Raw genomic sequence first — 19,441 nt, 5'->3', positions numbered from 1 at the left:
TGAGGATTAAATGAGTGAATACATAGAACTTAGCACATCGGAAGTACCCAATAAATATTAAAACTATTCTGTTTTATTCTTGATTCTTCCAAACTCCTACTGGTTAATATCCAAATACAGACCCCTCCCCCTGACACTCCCTTTAGATCTATTTTTGCCAATTCCCCCAGTCAGCTGGTGGGTGGGGAGATCTGTAACATGTTCACGAGGCCGCTTCAGGTCGTGCTGAAAGTCCCCGGTGTTCTATGCAGTTTCCTTTCTTTTTCCTTTTTCCTGTGAGATCTAACTATTGGCCTAGAAAATGAAACTCCATGTAAGACCCCAGCTTTAGAATCAGTTTATCGTCAACTTTGCACAGCTTTCCCACGTGTCCAATGGCAAGTGCCGCCTGCAGGGAGGCAGCACCGGGTAGGGCTCGGCGTGGACTGGGCATCGGGCAGCGCTGGATGCAGGACGCAGGTCCTGACTTTGACACCAACCAGTGGGACCTTGGGCATGGTTCTGATCCCTGTAGATGGGTTCATCTGGCGGGGAGGGGACTGTAATAGTTCCTACCTCATGGAGCTGAGGCTGAAGCACAAGAATGCACGGAAAGCACTCAACACAGTGCCTGTCCCAAAGTGTTAGCCACCATGATGGTGACGGTCACTGAGCCTGCCACGGGGCACAATGTGGCTCCATGGTCCATTGTGGAAAATGTATTCTTGCAAGTCTCAGAAAAGGGAGAAGATATTTTGGCTTGTGAAAGACATCAATGGGACAGGTTGATTTCCGGATAAAGCATCCTCAAGCAGGCTGCTTTCTATATACACAGCAGTAAATTGACCTGAAATAATCGGACCAGGTCTGGAGAATGGCACTCAATGCTTTCATGTCAGAGGCTCCTGGAAGCATCTTTTTGACTGAGGGGCTGGCTTCAGAGATGACTGAATTCAGTTGCAATGCTCCCATGAGGTAGGCAGCCCGCCAAGCCCCGATCCCCCTGCTCCCCCTGCTCCCCCTGCTCCCCGCCCACCTCACCCGTCTTGTCCCGCCCCCTCCTCACTCTCAAGCTCCAGCCACACTGGTCCTCCTGATTCCTTCTCTATATGATCTCCTTCCCACTCAAAGCATGAGGGGTACAGAAAGTCCCAATTTATCAAAACAGATGAAAAGTCGCTTTCTCTTGGAAGCCACGTGTAGTGGTTATGAGCGAAGACTCTGGAGTCAGATTGCCCGGGTCAAATCCTGGCTCTGATACTTTGCCAGCGACAGGACCATGGGCAAATGGCCGCATCTCTTTGTTACTCGAGTCCCTGATCTGCACAATGGAAATGACTAGGAGCCTTGCTCTGAGGGTTAAGTGAGCTGACGCACAGAGGCCTCGGGTGGCTCTGGGCTCCATAACTCTTGTTCTGAGTGTGGTTTGTTCTTTTAGCTCTCTATGCTTCTCTTTTGTAGCACTTTTCATAGTTGTAGTTAAATAACAATGTACTTTTTCTAAAATATCTGCCTCTGGGGGCTATATGTCTTTCTACCACTGCATCCCAGCTTGTAGCATGCATCCCACAAAAGCCCCTGTTCAATAAATACCTACTGAATGAAAAAAATGGGTGCTTATTCATTTCATAAAAAACAGGAAAGCAACATAGTCTTTTTTCATATAAAATATTCCAAAGTAGCGCTAGTCAGTGAGTAGTCTCTTTTAAAAAGAAGGCAAAAAGGGTAATGCAAAGTAAGATTTGTGGTGTGTTGGGCCTCAGTACTTGTTCTAATAAAGGGGGTGCTTGCCCCTTTACATGAGCACTTGGGGCTGTGCATGGTTACCAAGAGCAACCTCTTATTGTTCCAACTCAAACACCGTGGTTACTGTGAAACCTCTGCAGAGTTTCTGATGAATCCCTAAAGTCCTAATGGTGAACAGAGCAATTACTTTCACATCCTGCTAGAGTGGCCTCTCAACTCAACACAAGGCCAACTACCAAGAGAAAACCTGCCCCTCCACACCCTGGTTGTAGCTAGAGGTCTGACTCCAGCTCCCAGAGAGCAGTATAAATGGCTACAGAGGACTTGCTCTTAAAACCCAAATATCTTCTATAGAGCCCATGCCAATGCTGGGCCCCTGCACTTTTAGCAGGTGAAAATAAGGGTAAGTGCTAAAGAGTTTCAGAAAAACTCCTTTCTTGGGCATCACACACAGAGGTCAACTAATTCTCACCAGTTCTCCAACGACACACAGTTTATTCCAGTTCTTCAGCTGCAATACAAGAACCTCGAACAGGTCTATTCATGAGGTTGGAGGGTTTGCAAGTCACCCCTCCCCCTCCAAGTATAGGTGAATGTGTTGGTGAGAATCTTGATAGGAAGACTTTCCATACTTTCATCACATCTGCACTAGCCTTAGGTCCTTAAAATGGTTTAGAACCAGGTCCTGAAAAAGATGAACACTTGACCTCAAGCCCATGACAATATGCCACAATGACTCATTTGCAAACTTGCGCCCAGCGAAATCCAGACAAATGTCTACAGTCAAATGATCTCTGTGTCCAAAACGACAGGAGGCTGATGGATATCCCAACAATGGCAAGATGCAGAGATGACCCCAAAGTGGGGGAATGAGCAACTGATTCATACTTATGCTCTCACGACCTGAAGAGCCCTGAAAAATGACCCCATCAGGCCTTGGTGCACTCAGTCTTCAGGCGGTGTCAACATATTTTCACGACACCACTGTTATAATTTGTTGCAGTTGAGGTAAGGCTATAATAATATTATTATTCAGTAATATTAACAGGCATTTATTAGATATGTCTTCAGGGGCAGAGACTAGCTCTAATCCCCCAATAACCTCATGCGGTAACTTTAACTATCCCCATCAGAGGGATAGAGGAGCACTCGGTTCACAAGGGGCAAGGCAGGGTTCCCGTGCTGACCCAAAGCACTGCCTCACCATCCCTCCCTCTCTGCTCGTTTACACAGAGCCCACCAAACACAACATCTTGACCAGGGGACCCCTAAATGCTTTAGGGTGTCACCATTTGTTGTAGTTGACATTGCTCGATTTCTACCTAAATATACCCGTTAGTCCAACCCTTTGACTTCAAAATCATATTAACTAAATTCCACTCCTTGCAACCATTTCACGTCAACAGCGTTCACACTCCCCAAGCGTGAGCTGCAAATGAACTAAAAGTGAAGCTTGTGAGAGCTCCGGTCACTGGAGAGCTCGGGTCTGCTCTCTCCACCCGTCGGGGCTTCCTAAGTGTGGGGGCTCACCCACCTCCGCGAGCCCACGCCTGGCGGACTGCGGCCCAATAAACACCTAGGAAATGCATGTTGACTTTCCAAAAATTGGGAATCTAGGGAGCAGCATGGAATTTCAATGCAGGGGTTGTTCTATTACCCGCAAGGTCCTGATTTCTTCCTAGACGGCAGCTCAGTGCCTGGCTCTGGTTCCTGGTTTCAGGAATTTCTTCATCTTCGACTCTGCCTCCCGCACCTCTCTCCCACCACACACTGCCACTGGCACTATGGGCATCTGCTCCTGCGCTCCGAGCCCTGAATTCTTGTCTAGTGAAAAGGAAAATATCAGTGGGAAGAAACAAGGGAGAGAAGGAAGGCGGGAGAGAAGAAAGAACAGAAGACGGCGCTGGAGGTAAGCGGCGGGACAGCTGTGCTCCATCTGGGTGGCGGAGGCAGCTACGAACAACCCAACCTTCCCGGTTACATTCGCCTATGCTGACACATGTTTTACCCACACGCGGATTTATCTTTCTAGTTTATAAAGTCTCTCATTTGAATGTTTTTGTAGTTTTCCAACATTAGGCAAGAAAAAGTCTCAATGGGAGCTGCTGGATTCCATCTCAGGGTAAACAAAAGCCTCCTCCTGGAACGAGGGCCTTGAGACCGGCTCCGCTGAGGGCCAGGACCCCACGATGTTTACCAGTCAAGGCGAGCGGGTTTCAGTACGTTTGCCTAGGACGGCAGCTTGTCACGACCAGCAGCGCGACTGCTGCTCCGTTTTCGTGGGGTCTTCCGGGGGCCTGCCCTGGAAGCAGCGCAGACCTCGCCGGGGACGCAGCTCCCCGTTTCTAGTCCAGGACAGAACCTAGAGCGGAGGACAGCGTCGCAGGGAATGCAGAGAAGCCTACGCCAGGCAAAGCCATCAGGGGTCTAGAACCAGCATGGGGGGATGGCGGGTCTAGAGCCAGCATGGGGGGATGGCGGGTCTAGAGCCAGCACAGCAGGGACGGAGCACAGAATCAGGACCTGGGACCCAGACGCGAGGCTGTGCCCTGCCCCTATAGACAGATGAGGTCTTAGGAAAGCTTCATTTCTCTGCATTTTAATCTCTTCAGCAATAGAATCAGGGGATTGGACAACGTTTCTTCCAGCACAAATCCTGCACGGCACAAATATGTTTAAATACTCAACTGTACCAACGGTGTTTGCCCACCAGCCCTCCCCTTGCCTTGCCAGCGACTGAGCACTCTCTCCACCAGATGTGGGAGCCTCCACTTCCCTGGACAATGGTCCCCCTTGTCTTCAAGGTAGAGGAGTCCGAGTGGCTGTACCCAAAGCAGCCTCAACCTGATATGAGTAAGTCACTTGGCAGTTACTCTCAGTCAACCACAGTCTAAAATACTATATGAAAAACTCCAGAAATAAAGAATTCCTAAGTTGTAAATTGCAGGCCATTCTGCGAGTTGTGATGAAATCTCATGCTGTCCCCTCCATCCAGCCCGGGACACAAGTCACCCCTTTGTCCAGCTTCTCCACCCCATACGCTCCCCGCCGGTATCAGTCACTTAGCAGCCTCTGGGTTCTCAGGTTGACGGATGAGGCATCTCAGTGCTTATGTTCAACTCTGCCGTTTTACTTAATAATATCACATTTACATATCTTTTATTAGAGTGTATTGTTATAATTGTTTTTATTATTAGTTATTGTTGTTACTCCCACTGCACCTAATTTATAGATTAAACTTTATCACAGGCGTGCGCATACAGGAAAAACAGTGTATACGGGGTTCAGCACTACCTGTGGTTTCAGGCATCCACTGGATCTTGGAACCTAAGCCCTGTGGATGCGGGGGACTGCTGCACACACCAAACGGAGGAGCAGATACACAGTGCGATGAACACACAGAAGGTGCCTGGGAGTGGGATTTGGTTGCCTGGGAATATTTAATTTAATTAATTTTTTTTCTGCTTCAAGGTGTTTATTATAGGTGGCAACAGCAACTAGTCAGACAGCTTTGCCTTCTACTCAGTATCCAGATTCCTTTGCTGAGAAACTCAGAGGGTAAAATACCTGGTGAATAACTGTTGTCGCCTTTCCTAACATACCCTTCTTTCAGGACTAAATGTTCTATGTGCTTGCTGTTCTCCCAGGGAAGATGTTAAGTTGAGAAGCTTACTATACAACTATACTGAGGCCTAGTTGTACAGGCCTCAAGGTAGAGAAGTCCGAGTTGCTAAACCCAAAGCAGCGTCAGCCTGATATGAGTAAGTCACTTGGCAGCAATCAGACCTGTCAACGTAGGCAATTATGATGAGGGGGAAGGCATCACGTTGTAGGCTGGGAACATTTCAGATCCTCGGCGAGGAGGGGGAGTTTTACTTCCTGGAGGGGCTGCTAGGGTGGTCCCTCTTCTCGGGAGCTCCTATGGCCCAGTCTTAAGAACAGAATCCTCTAAGGCCGTGCCGAGAGCTTGAGGCCGAGGGCTGCATTTGGGATCCTTTATGTTCCTTTCCATTCCCTCGGATCCGTCAGTACCTTCAGGCGGGACTGATTTACAGACAAGCGATTCATTTCTAAGCAGCACTATTGTGCTGTGCTGGGTAAGGGCCCTGTCCCGTCCCCACTGTGCTGTTGTTTCCTTGATGCTTCTCTTCTCTCCCCAAGCCGACCCACTTCCTCCACAGACTTCCTTTTATACCCAAGAGCTTTGCAGTCTCCTGGCCGAGACAATTTCCTTTGTTTTCTGACGTCTACCCAGATCCCTCCCCTCCTCCATCTCCAACATCTACCTACCAGGGAACAGAAAACAGACAGACACCCAGAGTAGGACTTGATGAGTTTACCATAACCGCATTGCAAGGGAGGAAAGGAAAAAAAGCTTCCCTTTAATTAGGATGTAGGACTTCCTCTGACAAGTCATAAAAGTGTTATTAATTAATTGACAACCATCCCCAACAATGGCGTTTCCAAGATCTCTACCCTGAGCTGCTGAATGGATCGCAGTCTTCATCATAAACTAGACTGGGGACAGAATTCAATTTTCCTGCTTCCTTCTTGAGGCAAAACAGGAATGAACATTAAAAGGTCTTTTCAGAAAAGTTACTAATGCGCTCTAGGCCCCACAGGATCTTTGAGACAGCCCCCAGCACACGGTGCGGAGCCGTAAGAACTGCAAATCTGAACACAGAACGCAGCTCACGGACACAGCTCCGCCCCTCGCTCTCCTTTCACATCAGTAAACAGCTCTAGTCTTTAAATTTTTTTAAACTAAAATTGAACAAAAGAAAAGATAAAGGATAGCTGTGGGTGGAGGGTGTGGGGAAGCAGAATTATAGATTCAACAATAACTACCAAAGTTCCGGAGGGAAAACAAGAAATCAGCCTCTTAGGACCTCTAAGGGAGCAGAGAGAGCATTTAAAACAAGGACAGGAAACCCCCCGAAGCAGGAGTGCCAAGGACATCTTCACTCAGTATCACTGCAGCGCACCCAGTTATTCCTGTTCGCAGAGTGATTCTTTGAAAAAAAGCAACAATAAGCATTTCTTGTAGTTTCCTTTCCTGAAAGTTGGGTCCAGGAGTATTAGTACTTAGCCCACCTCAGTACAATATTAAAATCTGCCCAAGATTTTGTTAAGAAATGCCAGTAAGAGCAGCACTACACTGTCTGCAGTCAGAAGATTACAAGAGAAATTGTTCTTACCTCCGAACCATGATCTCGGCTCATTTAAAGGGACTGGAGAGAACATGCAGGACAAAAGACACACGTATTAAGCACTTGTGGTGTGTGTGTGTGTGTGTGTGTGTGTGTGTGTGTGTGTGTGTGTGCGTGCTTCTCCAAATACAAGCTGGTGGAAGTAGGGACCTAAAAACCACCGACGCCTTCCGCTGCCACATAATCGCAAGGAAATGACCTTACCGTTGTTGCTTTGATTAGAAACAAAAGCCTTTCAACATGAGTCAGGAGAGCAATGGGGGGAAAGCCCAACAACAACCAAACGCTTCTGCTATCGCTTTTGGCCACTTACAGCCTCTATTCTCTATATGTTTGAAACCGTGATGAAATGCTTACTGTTTTCTAACTTCATTGCTGATACTTGGTCAGGGTTGGATAATTAATCAGAGACGGCCATGCCATCTAAGGATCCAAGCTTCAATTTCGGCTCTTTAGTCTCTACATATGCTGACCAAGATAAGGAATTTAATGAATACAATTAGAAATAATACTTAATTCAGTTTTGCTACGCATAGCCATTCATGTCAACAGCATTTACACTAGGAGAGAAACTCAGAATTCTATGGGGCAGCCTCGGTGATAGCACCAGGAGGCTGGCCTCAAACCCAAATTCTGTAGCACGACTCCACAGCCTATTTCATTATTTGCATTTAACAAAGTCATTACTATCGAAATTACTCACCAAATAGGGAATAAATAAACATACATTATACTTCAACATAAAGCAGAGAGAAAAGTATACACAATCCAGGAAAAATAGTATATCTATTTGCTATTTTTAGAATGATTAAGTAAGAGCCTGTAACAGGTAACATGTTTCTCCCACTGTAAAAAGACCAGTCTGGAATTTTGTGCAAGTGTGTGTGGTATGGCTAACAATACGAGTTCTAGAGCCAGACAAGCCTGGCATTCTTGTAGCCATCTGTCCTTGGGAAAGTTACTTGGCTGCTCAGAGAATTCATTTCCTCCTTAGTAAAGTGGGGATAAAAAACCCTGTCTCCTAAGGATGTTCGAGAAATGAAATGAGATAATATATGCAAAGCACAAAAAATTTGCCTGGCATATAAGTGTATACCACATGTATTTACATTAAGGGTAAGGTGCCCTCCCCCAGCCGCACCCCCTAAAAACAATATCCCTCAGAAATGAGGAAGCAGCTTTATCTTCAAGTCCTTTTAAAACTCTAACTCCCTTGAACTATAATGTACTGCCTGGGAAGACACAACAGCCTGTTACAACCTTGATGAAGACCAAGTTTGTATGCTTATACAGGCCATTTGATAGTCAGTAGAAAGGTAGCAAAAAATTTAATACAGATTTAGTAATTACTGTGGGCATGTGACCTCACATTGGTAGGGGTTGGATGTTAGAATAAACAAGTTACTTAAATGTTACTTTAAAAGGCCGTGCAGTAGCTGGTTACTCTGGGAGACCGTGTATACACATCTCCAGGATGAATGGAAAGGAAGAAAAAGTCATGCAATGATATTGCAGTGAAATATCACACAGGATTCAAAAAGTGCTGTGGCTCCAAGGACTTAGGCAGAAGCAAACGTGCTGTGTTGGGGAAAGCGCCCAGGATGCTTGGAGAATGACTTTTATTTTGGGGTCAACACATGGATGCAAGTAAAGAGGCTGAAATAAGAGGGAGAGTGAAAGACAGCGATCACTCCAATGATTAATCTACAGAATGACCTTAAATATTATAACTATTCCACTGTTTCATCTACATTCCTAAATTTTCATATATTAAATCTGCCCTAAAACATCTGTTTCAAGTCTTCGCATTGGGAAAATGGGGAATTATTTTATAGTTGGAGAAACCTTCTACTTAAAACTCAATAAACGGTGCCTTTTCTCACTGAGTTGGATAGACTACTGAAAGAACTTGTGGGACATTTCTGATTGTACGGGAAAAAATTTTTCACTGTTGAAGGACAACTACAATTTTGCTAACCAGTGTCAGAATCGGGCAATAGAAAGGGCTAACACCATAAGGCGGCCAACTTGAAGGGCCTGGTGAGGGCTGCCAGGCCAAGTGCAGAGCTGGGGCCAGGTCAGGTGATGGCTGTGGAAGCACACGAGAGGATTAAAACTAGGGGGCAGTCGAAGTGTCTGTTGTTTTTGCCTGTCCAGGGTCTGTTTCACCTTTTCCTAATCACGGGTGCCTGCTTCCCAAGGGCACTATTCAAATAACCAGGATGAGGCTAGCCCTACACCTCCATATCATGGGAGGAACAAGCAATTCAAGAATAACCAATAATGCTCTGTCCCTATACGCACTGGTTATGGGTCAGGGGAGAGGGAGTGTTTGCTCTGGAGCCACAATGCTGCGAGGACAAGAGCCTGGGGTTCCCAGGGTACTTCACACCGGACAGAAAAGTTGGAAAGACAGATCCAATGACCACCTGAATCACTATAATTTCCACTTCTGCTTAGTTTTAATTTTTATGTTTTTTGAATTTTATGAATGTTAATTTAAAATTTATTTTTTAATTACAGTTGATATTCAATATTACATTAGTTTCAGGTGCACAACCCAGTGATTATACATGTATATACCTCACAAAGTGATCACCTTGATACCATCTATATACCAACTGACACCATATATAGTTATCAAAATATTATTCCTTATGCTGTACTTTACAACTACCAATTTGTACTTTTTAATCCCTTCACTTTTTTCACCCATCTCCCCAACCTCCATCCCATCTGGCAATCATCAATTTATTCTCTGTATCTATGAGTTTATTTCTGCTTTGTTTGTATATTTATTTTGTTTTTTAGATTCCATATATAAGTGAAATCATATGGTATTTATCTTTGTCTGACTTATTTTGCTTAGCGTGATACCTTCTAGGTCCACTCATGTTGTTGCAAATGGTAAAATTTTATTTTTTTATGGCTAAGTAATATTTCATTGTATACTATATGTACCACTTCTTCTTTATCCATTTGTCTATTGATGGGCACTTAGGTTGCTTTCATATCTTGGCTATAACATAGGGGTGCATATCTCTTTTCAAATTAGTATTTTGATTTCTTCAGATAAATACTCAGAAGTGGAATTGCTGGGTCATATAGTAGTTCTATTTTTATCTTTTGAGGAACCTCCATACTGTTTTCCATAGTGACTGCAGCAATTTACAATCCTACCATTGGTGCATAAGGGTCTCCTTTTCTCCACATCCTCACCCACCTGTTAGATTTATTGATGACAGCCATTCTGACAGATGATATTTAATTTTTTAAAATTTGTACTTCCCTGATGATTAGTGATGTTGAGCATCTTTTTATATGTCTATTGGCCATCTGTATGTCCTCTTTGCAGAAATGTCTATTCAGGTCCTCTATTTCCTAATCTAATTGTTTGATATTTTTGGTGTTAAGTTGTATAAGTTCTATATAAATTTTGGATATTAACCCCTTATCAGATGTATAATTGGTGAATATCTTCTCCTAATCGGTAGGTTGTCTTTTCATTTTGTTGATCGTTTCCTTTAGTGTGCAAAAACTTTTTAGTTTGGTGTAGTCCCATTTGTTTATTTTTTCTTTTGTTTCCCTTGCCTGAGGAGACATATCAAAAAAGAATATTGCTAAGAACAATGTCAAAGAATTTACTGCCTATGTTTTCTCCTAGGAGTTTTATGGTTTCAAGTCTTACATTTAAGTATTTAATCCATTTTGAGTTTATTCTTCTATACAGTGTAAGAAAGTGATCTAGTTTCATTTCTTTTTGCATGTATCTGCCTAGTTTTCCCCACACTGTTTACTGAAGAGATTGTCTTTACCTCATGTTATATTTTCGCCTCCTTTGTCATATGTTGATTGACTATATAGGTGTGGGTTTATATCTGGGCTCTTATTCTGTTCCATTGACTTATGTCTGTTTTTACACCAGTACCATGCTATTTTGATTACTATGGCCTTGTAGTATAGTTTGATATAAGGTAGCATGATACCTCCAACCTTGTTCTTTTTTTACCAAGATTGCTTTGGCTATTAGTGGTCTTTTGTGAGTCCATATATATTTTAGAATTATTTGTACTAGTTCTGTGAAAAATGTCTTTGGTATTTTGATAGGGATTGCATTAAATCTGTAGATTGCTTTGGGTAGCATGGAAATTTTAAGGATGTTAATTCTTCCAATCCATGAGCACACTATATCCTTCCACTTATTTGTCTCTTCTTCAGTTTTTCTTCTTCAGTGTCTTATACTTTTCTGAGAACTGGTCTTTTACTCCCTTGGTTAAATTGATCTCTAGGAATTCTATTCTTTTTGATGCAATTATAAATGGGATTGTTTTCTTAATTTCTCTTTCTGATGGTTTGTTATAGTGTATACAATTGCAACTGATGCCCTGGCCAGGGTGGCTCAGTTGGCTGGACATCGTCCCAAGCACCAAAAGGTTGCCAGTTTGATTCTGGTCAGGACACATGCCTGGGTTGCAGGCTCGATCCCCTTAGGGGGCATGTAGGAGACAGCCGATTGATGTTTGTCTCTCACATTGATGTTTCTCTCTCTCCTCCCCTTTTCTCTTTCTAAAAATCAATAAATTAGTCTTTTAAAAAGTACAACTGATTTCTGAATATTAATTTTGTATTCTGCTACTTTATTAAATTCACTTGTTAGTTCTAATATTTTTTTTTTTGGTAGAATCTTTAGGGTTCTCTTTATATAGTGTGTCGTCTGCAAATAATGACAGTTTTACCTCTTCCTTTCCAATTTGGAGGCCTTTTATTTCTTTTTCTTGTCTGATTTCTTTGGCTGAGACTTAAAATACTATGTTCAATAGAAGTGGTGAAAGTGAACACCTTGTCTTATTCCTGATCTTAAAGAAAACACTTTTTTAGCTTTTCCCCCTTGAGTATAGTGTTTGCGATCAGTTTGTAATATATGGCCTTTGTTTTGTTGGGGTATGTTCCCCTATTCCAATTTTGCTGAGAGTTTTCATCATAGATGGATGCTGGATTTTTTCAAATGATTTTTCTGCCTCCATTGGTATAATTATATGATTTTTATCCTTTATTTTATTTATGTGATGTATCACATTGTTTTGTGGACATTGAAGCAACCTTGCATCCCAGGAATAAATCCCACTTTATCATAGCATATAATCTTTATTATGTATTGCTGAACTTGGTTTACTAATATTCTGTTGAGGATTTTTGCATCTATGTTCATCAGAGATATCGGCATACGATTTTCTTTTTTCATACTGTCTTTTCCTGGTTTTGGTATCAGAGTAATGTTAGCCTTGTAAAATGAGTTTGGGAATCTTTCCTTTTCTTCCAATTTTTTGGAATAGTTTGAGAAGGATAGGTATTAATTCTTCTTTGAAAGTTTGGTAAAATTCACCTATGAAGCCATCCAATCCAAGACTTTTGTTTATTAGTAGCTATCGGCTTGTTCAGATTTTTTGTTTCTTCTTGATTTAGTTTTGGAAGATTGTACATTTCTAGGCATTTATCCATTTCTTTCCAATTGTCTAATTTGTTGGCATGTAATTCTTTGTAGAATTTTCTTATAATACTTTGTATTTCTGTGGTGTCCATTGTAACTTTCCCCTTCTCATTTCTGATTTTATTTACTTTAGCCCTCTATCTATTTTGCATACTTTTTAACGAATCAGCTCATGGTTTCACTGATCTTTTCTATTATTTACCAGTTTCAATGTGGCATGTGTTTATATCCTTAGCTAGAGGAATTCTGTTCAGCTAGTCTTCGAGTGGTTCTCAAAATGCTTGTTCCACAATTTAGTTGTAATTTTTCTGTAATCATGGGAGGAGGTTAGGAAAGAGTTCAACTACTATGCCACCTTGACTAGAAGTCTTAACACACCTATCTTTAGCTAGTTTTAATTTTTAAGAAGATTCATTTCCAAACTAAAAGGTCTTATTTAACACATCAGTTTGTGGGAGAAATGAGAGCTGGAATCAGATACCTTTTCCAGCTGACCAACAGTGTTCAAAAACTTGGGTGCTATCAACACAGAACTGGGGAACTGGGGAGCTACAGCTGCAGACACAGGGGGACCTAGCTGCTGGGGATTCTGTCTTGGGGAGATGGACAGTTCCTGCAGTGCTAGGGTACCCAACAGGAGTTCTGTGATCAGTGAATTGGGTAGCAAGTGGTCCTAGAGAGCTGGCTCTCAAAGACCCAGACAGAAGTAGCGGCAAAGCTCACTCTCCATCCCACCTGAAACCAGTACTCTCCCAAAGGGCCCCTGCCAGGGAGTCAGACCTGGGGCAGCACTTAACCTGGGATCCAGGAATGCAGACTTCGAGAAACTTGTTAAAGAGTTCCACTGCAAATGGAATTATACCGTGGAGTAAGTTTGAGTGAAATAAAAGCATATTGGAAATTACACCTGTATAATACAAATTGTGACGTAATTAGATGCTCACCCAACTGGTGAGCTTGGACAGGGTACTGGTGATTCTATGGGAGTTTTCACCAGGCCGGGAAGCGGGACAAGGGAAGCATGTCCAACAATTTAGGAAAAATATGTGGAGTGTAGTCCCAATTTCTAAAGTAATATAGAGTCTTAGGAATCTTTATGAGAAGCTTTGCATTTATCGCAAAACTAACACTTTCATCATAGGACACTCATATACTGAATGAATGCCAGACATGCTATAAAATCCCACCACAGACCAAACACGACTTCCAGAGCTCTGATGGCTGAGCTTAACCGAACCACTGCCATAAACTTAGAGGACAACCTTGAGACTGGCTCATGTCCTGGGTTTAGTGAGCTTTGTGCTAACGAAAGAAATATATATATATATATATATTTTTAATCCTCACCTGGGGATATATTTTCCATTGCTTTTCAGAAAGAGTGGAAGGGAGGTTGGAAGGGGAAGGGGGAGAGAGGGAGAGAGAGAGAGGGAGGGAGAGAGAGAAACATCAATGATGAGAGAGAGAGTCACTGATCGGCTGCCTCCTGCAGGGCCCCCACTTCGAGCCTGCAACCTGGGTATGTGCCCTGACCGGGAATCGAACCTTGACCTCCTGGTTCATAAGTTGATGCTCAACCACTGAGCGATGCTGGCCGGGCTCCAGTTTCGATTCTTAATCTTTTCTCTTTCTGGACGTCACAGCTCCTTTAGTATCTGATATTTTTTCTTGGATTTGCATTCATTACATTAACTATTTTGGGGGTGTTTCTTACCTGCCTGTCCCACAGCATCTTATGCTCAGCAGATTCCTGTGCTTGGGTTAGTGCTCTACCTACTGTCTTATAATTCTTAATATTCTGGAACAAGCAGCCCCACATTTTCATTGTGCCCTGGGCCCTGCTAATTATGTAGCTGGTTCTGCTGGGTACTGGGCTTGGTGGTGGGACCCAGTGGTAAAAAGGAGAGAAATCTAGAGGGGGGTGTGCAGTAAGAATAAGCTCATTAATAACTAAAGTCATTTCAGATGAGGGTAAGACCTATGAAGAAAATAAAACAGCAGGATGCGATGAAAGGCACTGGGCAGCAATGGACAGCATCCAGTCCAGCCTGGGACCGGAGGTCGAGAGGAGCGGCCCCGTGGGTGGCGGGGGGCTGAGTTCAGGACCATTACACCTTGTTCTGCTACAACACGCGGCATGTGCAAGTCTCTCAACTAATACTTTGAATGAATAGAACTTCTGTTTAAAGAGGAAGAGCACCGAATACAGAAAACGAATTCATAATTTATTAGAACCTGGGACAGCATCTCTGACCCATCAGGGACGTTTGAAGTTTACTTAGGTTCTCTTTCAGGATCACATGTTTTAGCAGTTGGAGGGGGACATCATGTCCAGGAAAAACAACCCCGATGGAAAAGTCCATTACTCATGGTCTCCTCTAGGCAGGAAAAGAGGGAAGCTTCTCGTTCTAGGCGGATTCTCTTGCTTTCTTAACCATAAACGGAAAACCAGAGGTGAAAATGTTACAAAGAAAGGCAGGCATTGTGGGGGGTTACTTCCTGCCTGTTTTAACAGGATGAATGTCCTGGCTTTTGATTTGGTTTTACCATAAACCACGTGCAGTTTTTCAGGTAATGGACATAAGTTTTGTAAAATCTAACCTCATCCATGTTTGAAAAAATTGAACAGAAAAAGACCTTTGAAATTCAGAAGCCATAAAAAATGCTCCATTTTTTGAAAAGTGCGTATACTCACTCTTATTTTCTAATTTTAAATGCTACACGCAATAAAATAGTAGTCAGCAGCCCACAGGGACCGAGTGCTGGCTAGTGTCAGGTACCATGCCATCTGCTGTCCATAGATCACCTTCTTTTTTCCTGGCAACAGCCCTATGGAGTGGGTACTAGCTCATTTCCATTTCACAAGCAAGAAACTGAGTCTCAGGGAATCTGGTAGCAAAAGCTCCCCCCCGCAGTTGGGTGCAGACGAACAGGATTTGAGCCCAGGGACCACCCCGCATTCTTAAACAGGGCCTCTCCTTCGGTGGCTGCTGCCAAAGAGAAGTGCGTCCAGGGGTTAACGTTCGGGCAGGCGCTAGGCTTCCTGCCCGCGTTTCTGCAGACTCTGGTTTTCTGTTTTGTTTTGTTTCCCTTCCTCTCTTCCTCTGCATTCTTTTCAAACAAAACAAAGCAAACTTTTTATGGTGGAAAATTTAAGCAGTCACAGAAGGTGACAGCTGGTGCGATGACCCCTCCTGCATCCATCACGAGGCTTCAAACCTGCCGACGCCTCGCTCACTTGGTTCCATCCCTGTTTCGCCCGCTGTCTGCCCTTCTGCACGTGCTATTCTGAAGCAAACCCAAGACTTCAAGTAATTTCACCTGGAAGCATTTCAACGTTAAAGATAAGGACTCATTAAAAACATAGCCCCCATCACCTAAAGTACGTAATAATAGTTTCCTTGATATCATCAGATATTCAGTGTTCAAATTTCCAACTGTCTTATTAATGTAATTTTTTTCAAATTTTAATAGTACACGTTTTGCAATTTGCTGACACTTCTCTTAGGTTTCTGTTAATCCCCCTCCCCCACCGCTATTCATTTGTTGAAGAAGCTGGGCTGTAAATTCTCCTACCGTGGGAGCTTTGCTGATTACATCTCCACGATGCCATTCACCACATTCCAGGCCCGCTGTGTTTCCCGAAGGCTGGTAGAGTCTGGCAGCTTGGCCAAATTCTGGTTAGATGTCTGGTGGCCAGGCTGTGTCAGAGGTCAGCGGCCTGAGTGCTCTCCCCGGGGCAGGGGCATCTCCCAGTGATGTCAGCGGCCGATGCTCTGCAGCCAGACCCTGTCGTTGACTGTGCTGCAACACGGTGACTTTCCAACCCCACCCCGTCATCATCAGCGAGGCCACTTCTCTAGCGGGACGCTGCCCTCAGGGACTAGCAGGTTTCCCAGGGACACAACTCACACAGGAAACAGAGCAAAGGCCTGGCTCCTTCCTTTCACCGACCAGGTTACAGAATAACGAGCTGACACCTTCAATGTTGCCAAATGTTTGTTACGTATAAACACATGCGCTTAAATAGATTATACATATTTCAATCCATTAGAGTTACTTTCCTTACTGATGTCCACATTGTCCCATATCGGCCAACGGGAGCCTCTCTGCGTCAGCATCTGCACCTTCTCGACACGACCCTAGAAGTCTTTGGTATTTGCAGCCTGCGGTGGGAAGATGCTCATCTCATACGCTTACTGACCAAGACCTGGGCAGCAGTTATTGCTCTTTGTTTCATTTTTAAAATTGAGCTATGATTTATATAGTAAAATGTACATGTTTTCAGTAATACAATTTGACCAGTTTTGACAGATGTATACACCTATGTTATCCTCACACCTACCAGGATACAGACTACTTCCAGAAAGCTACCTCTGCCAATCTTCCCCATCCCCTGAAAGTAACCACTGTTAAGATTTCTGCTACCGTAGATGAGTATTTCCTATTCCACAACTGCATATAAGTTGAATATTGGAGTATGCATTCTTTTGTGTCGGGCTCCTTTCATTAAGCTAATGTTGAGATTCATTCACGGTGCTGCGTATATTTGCAGTTCATTGATTTTCGATTGCTGAGCAGTATTCTACTGCAGAATATACTACAGTTTACTCATTTACTCTCTTGTTAATGGAAACCTGGGCTATTTCCAATTAGGGGGTATTATAAATAGATGCTGTGAACATTCTTTTACAGGGTTTGTATGTGTGCATGTGTGTACATACATTGTCATTTCTCTTGAAGAAATACATAGGAGTAGAGCTAATAGATCATAAAGTGGATATTTGCAACTTTTTAAGAAGCTGCTGAACAGTTTTCCAAAAGGCAATACCATTTTCCACTCCCATGAGGAATGTGTGAGAGGTATTTGCCAACACTTGGTATTCTAGATCTTCTATTATAAGTTAGCTGCTTTAGTGACTGGGTAGCAGTAGAAGCATTTGAGTTTAAGTGACTTCTTTTTTTCAGAACTGTAAATTAATAATAATAAACATACACCAGACCGTTTCCATACTTTATAAGTATGTATTCAGTAATACCTTAGAGATTAGGGACCATTATTATTATCATATTCATTTTACAGATGGGAAAACTGAAGCAGAGAGGTTAAGTAACTTACATAAAGTCACACAGGGAAGTAGGAACAGACCCTTTGTCTCCAGGGGTCAGGTTCCTGACTTGTTGCTCTTCTGTCTCTTGCATTGTCAATTAGAATCCCTTCCCTTAGTCCTGGGGACGTAAAGTACAGCACAGGGAATATAGTCAATAATGTAATGACCACGTATGGTGCCAGGTGGGTACTGGAAATATTGGGAGGAACACTTTGTAAAGTATATGACTGTCTAACCACTATGCTGTACACTTGAAACTAATAAAATAATATTGAATATAAAATGTAATTGAAAAGTAAAATTTAGAAAAGAACCCTGGCAGGTGTTGCTTAGTGGTTAGAGCGCTGGCTTGTGCACCGGAGGGTCGTGGGTTTGATTCCAGGTCAAGGGCCCGTGCCTGGGTTGCAGATCTGATCCCCGCCCCATGGTGGGTGTCGGAGGCAACCAATTGATGAGTCTCTGTCACACTGATGTTTCTCTCTCTCTCTCCTGCCCCCTCCCTTCCACTCTCTCTAGAATCAATGGAAAAAAATATCCTCACTCCTCAGGTGAGGATTAGAAAAAAAGTAAAATAAGAATCCCTTCCCTTCTCTAATGTTTTTCTGAGATGCTGGCAAATATTTCCAGTTGAAACCACTGTTATATTATTTTTAAAAACCCCAACAAAAACAAAACTGTACTTTTTAATGTAAAGCTCATTGGTTTTTTATAATTCCCTTTTACTTCTACCCACTTACTCTGAACTTAAACATTTTCCCTTTTTCAGCACATCCCCAGTTCTTTTTCCACTTTCCTCAGGAGTTTCTTGTTTTGAGCACTTTTTTGCTGCACAACTCTTCTATAAGCTCTAATCTTCAGATATGAGCAGATATTACATCGGAATGCTTTTTGCAGTAACAGACAAACAAAAAGTGAGAATAACTTTAATAACATGTATCTATGACCTCAGTATCTAAAGGAAGGGCAGTGCCAGGTTGGTGTGGTCACAGATTAGCAATGCCATCGAAGTCCCAGGTCCTTCTGCGTTCCCACTCAGCATGTTCTCCTCAAGCCAACGTTCTCTGCTGGTGGCAATATAGTTGTCACTCTTCCAAAAACGACCCTCTTTCTTTTATCTCTTTAGGGAGCCTTTTAAGAAATGCATCAGCAAGCCACCCCCACTGGCCAGAGCTGGGCCATACGCTCACCCTACCCAGGCCCTGGCAAGAGGAACAAGTCATCATGACTGTCGCGGAGCACAGCTTCACAACCACTGTGCGCACACCGGCAGCAGTTATCCTCAGGTGACGGTCTTCTCCGCCCTTAAGGCACCCTGAGACCTCTGACGGTCACCACGAGCCCCGAGCAGCCTCATGTACACTTGCCCTGGCTGCCACAAAGACGTCAACGCCTTGTAAGTACTCTGAGGCATGAAGAAATGCCGGGAAGCACTGTCCTGGAGGCCAGTCAGGAGACCCCCAGGCTGCATGCGTAACTGCTGCAGGAAACCCATCGGCACAGTGACTGCAAAGAGAGAGCCACGCGCAGCTCTTTCTAAACCCTGTCTCCGAGTGACAGAGGGGCTGTGCAAGACTCCGCCTGACGTGTGGATTTTAGCCAGCAGTGCTCTGCATAAGCTCATTTTATCCATACAAGGAAACTCCATAGCACTTTGAGATGAGAAACTTTCTAAGAGACTAAAGTTTTCTCTCAAGTGTGGCTTGAAAACATGCAGAGCAATTTATTGTGTGATAAAAGGCCGGATGCTTTTCTGTTTTCAGACGAGAGCAATCCCAGTGCTCCAAGCACTATGGTCTTTAAGGAAGTTATGAAAACTGGATAGCTCCACTAATAAATAAAATAAAATAAAATATAAAATAAAATCAGACATAAAATGTAACTTTTTGGCTAGTAGAAGAGTATAAATC

At 43.4% G+C, this 19,441-nt stretch overlaps 1 protein-coding gene across 3 annotated transcripts in view; it reads right to left on the bottom strand.

The window, feature by feature from the left end:
* FRMD4B (FERM domain containing 4B) overlaps positions 1–19,441 on the bottom strand; it is a 304,300-nt gene that overhangs the window by 131,665 nt on the left and 153,194 nt on the right. The window contains exon 1 of one of the 3 annotated variants that reach the window (XM_081160522.1): positions 6,924–7,021. The exons of the other annotated variants lie outside the window; for them this stretch is intronic. Within the exon in view, the coding sequence (XP_081016648.1) occupies positions 6,924–6,947 (24 nt within the window). The 5' untranslated portion in view covers positions 6,948–7,021. Of the gene's footprint in view, positions 1–6,923; positions 7,022–19,441 lie in introns of those variants that run through there. 3 annotated transcript variants of the gene reach the window in all.

This window comes from Miniopterus schreibersii (genome assembly GCF_964146895.1).
Source record: "Miniopterus schreibersii genome assembly, chromosome: 15".
NCBI classification, from domain to species: domain Eukaryota; kingdom Metazoa; phylum Chordata; class Mammalia; order Chiroptera; family Miniopteridae; genus Miniopterus; species Miniopterus schreibersii.
This window is presented reverse-complemented; position numbering and strand designations above follow the sequence as displayed.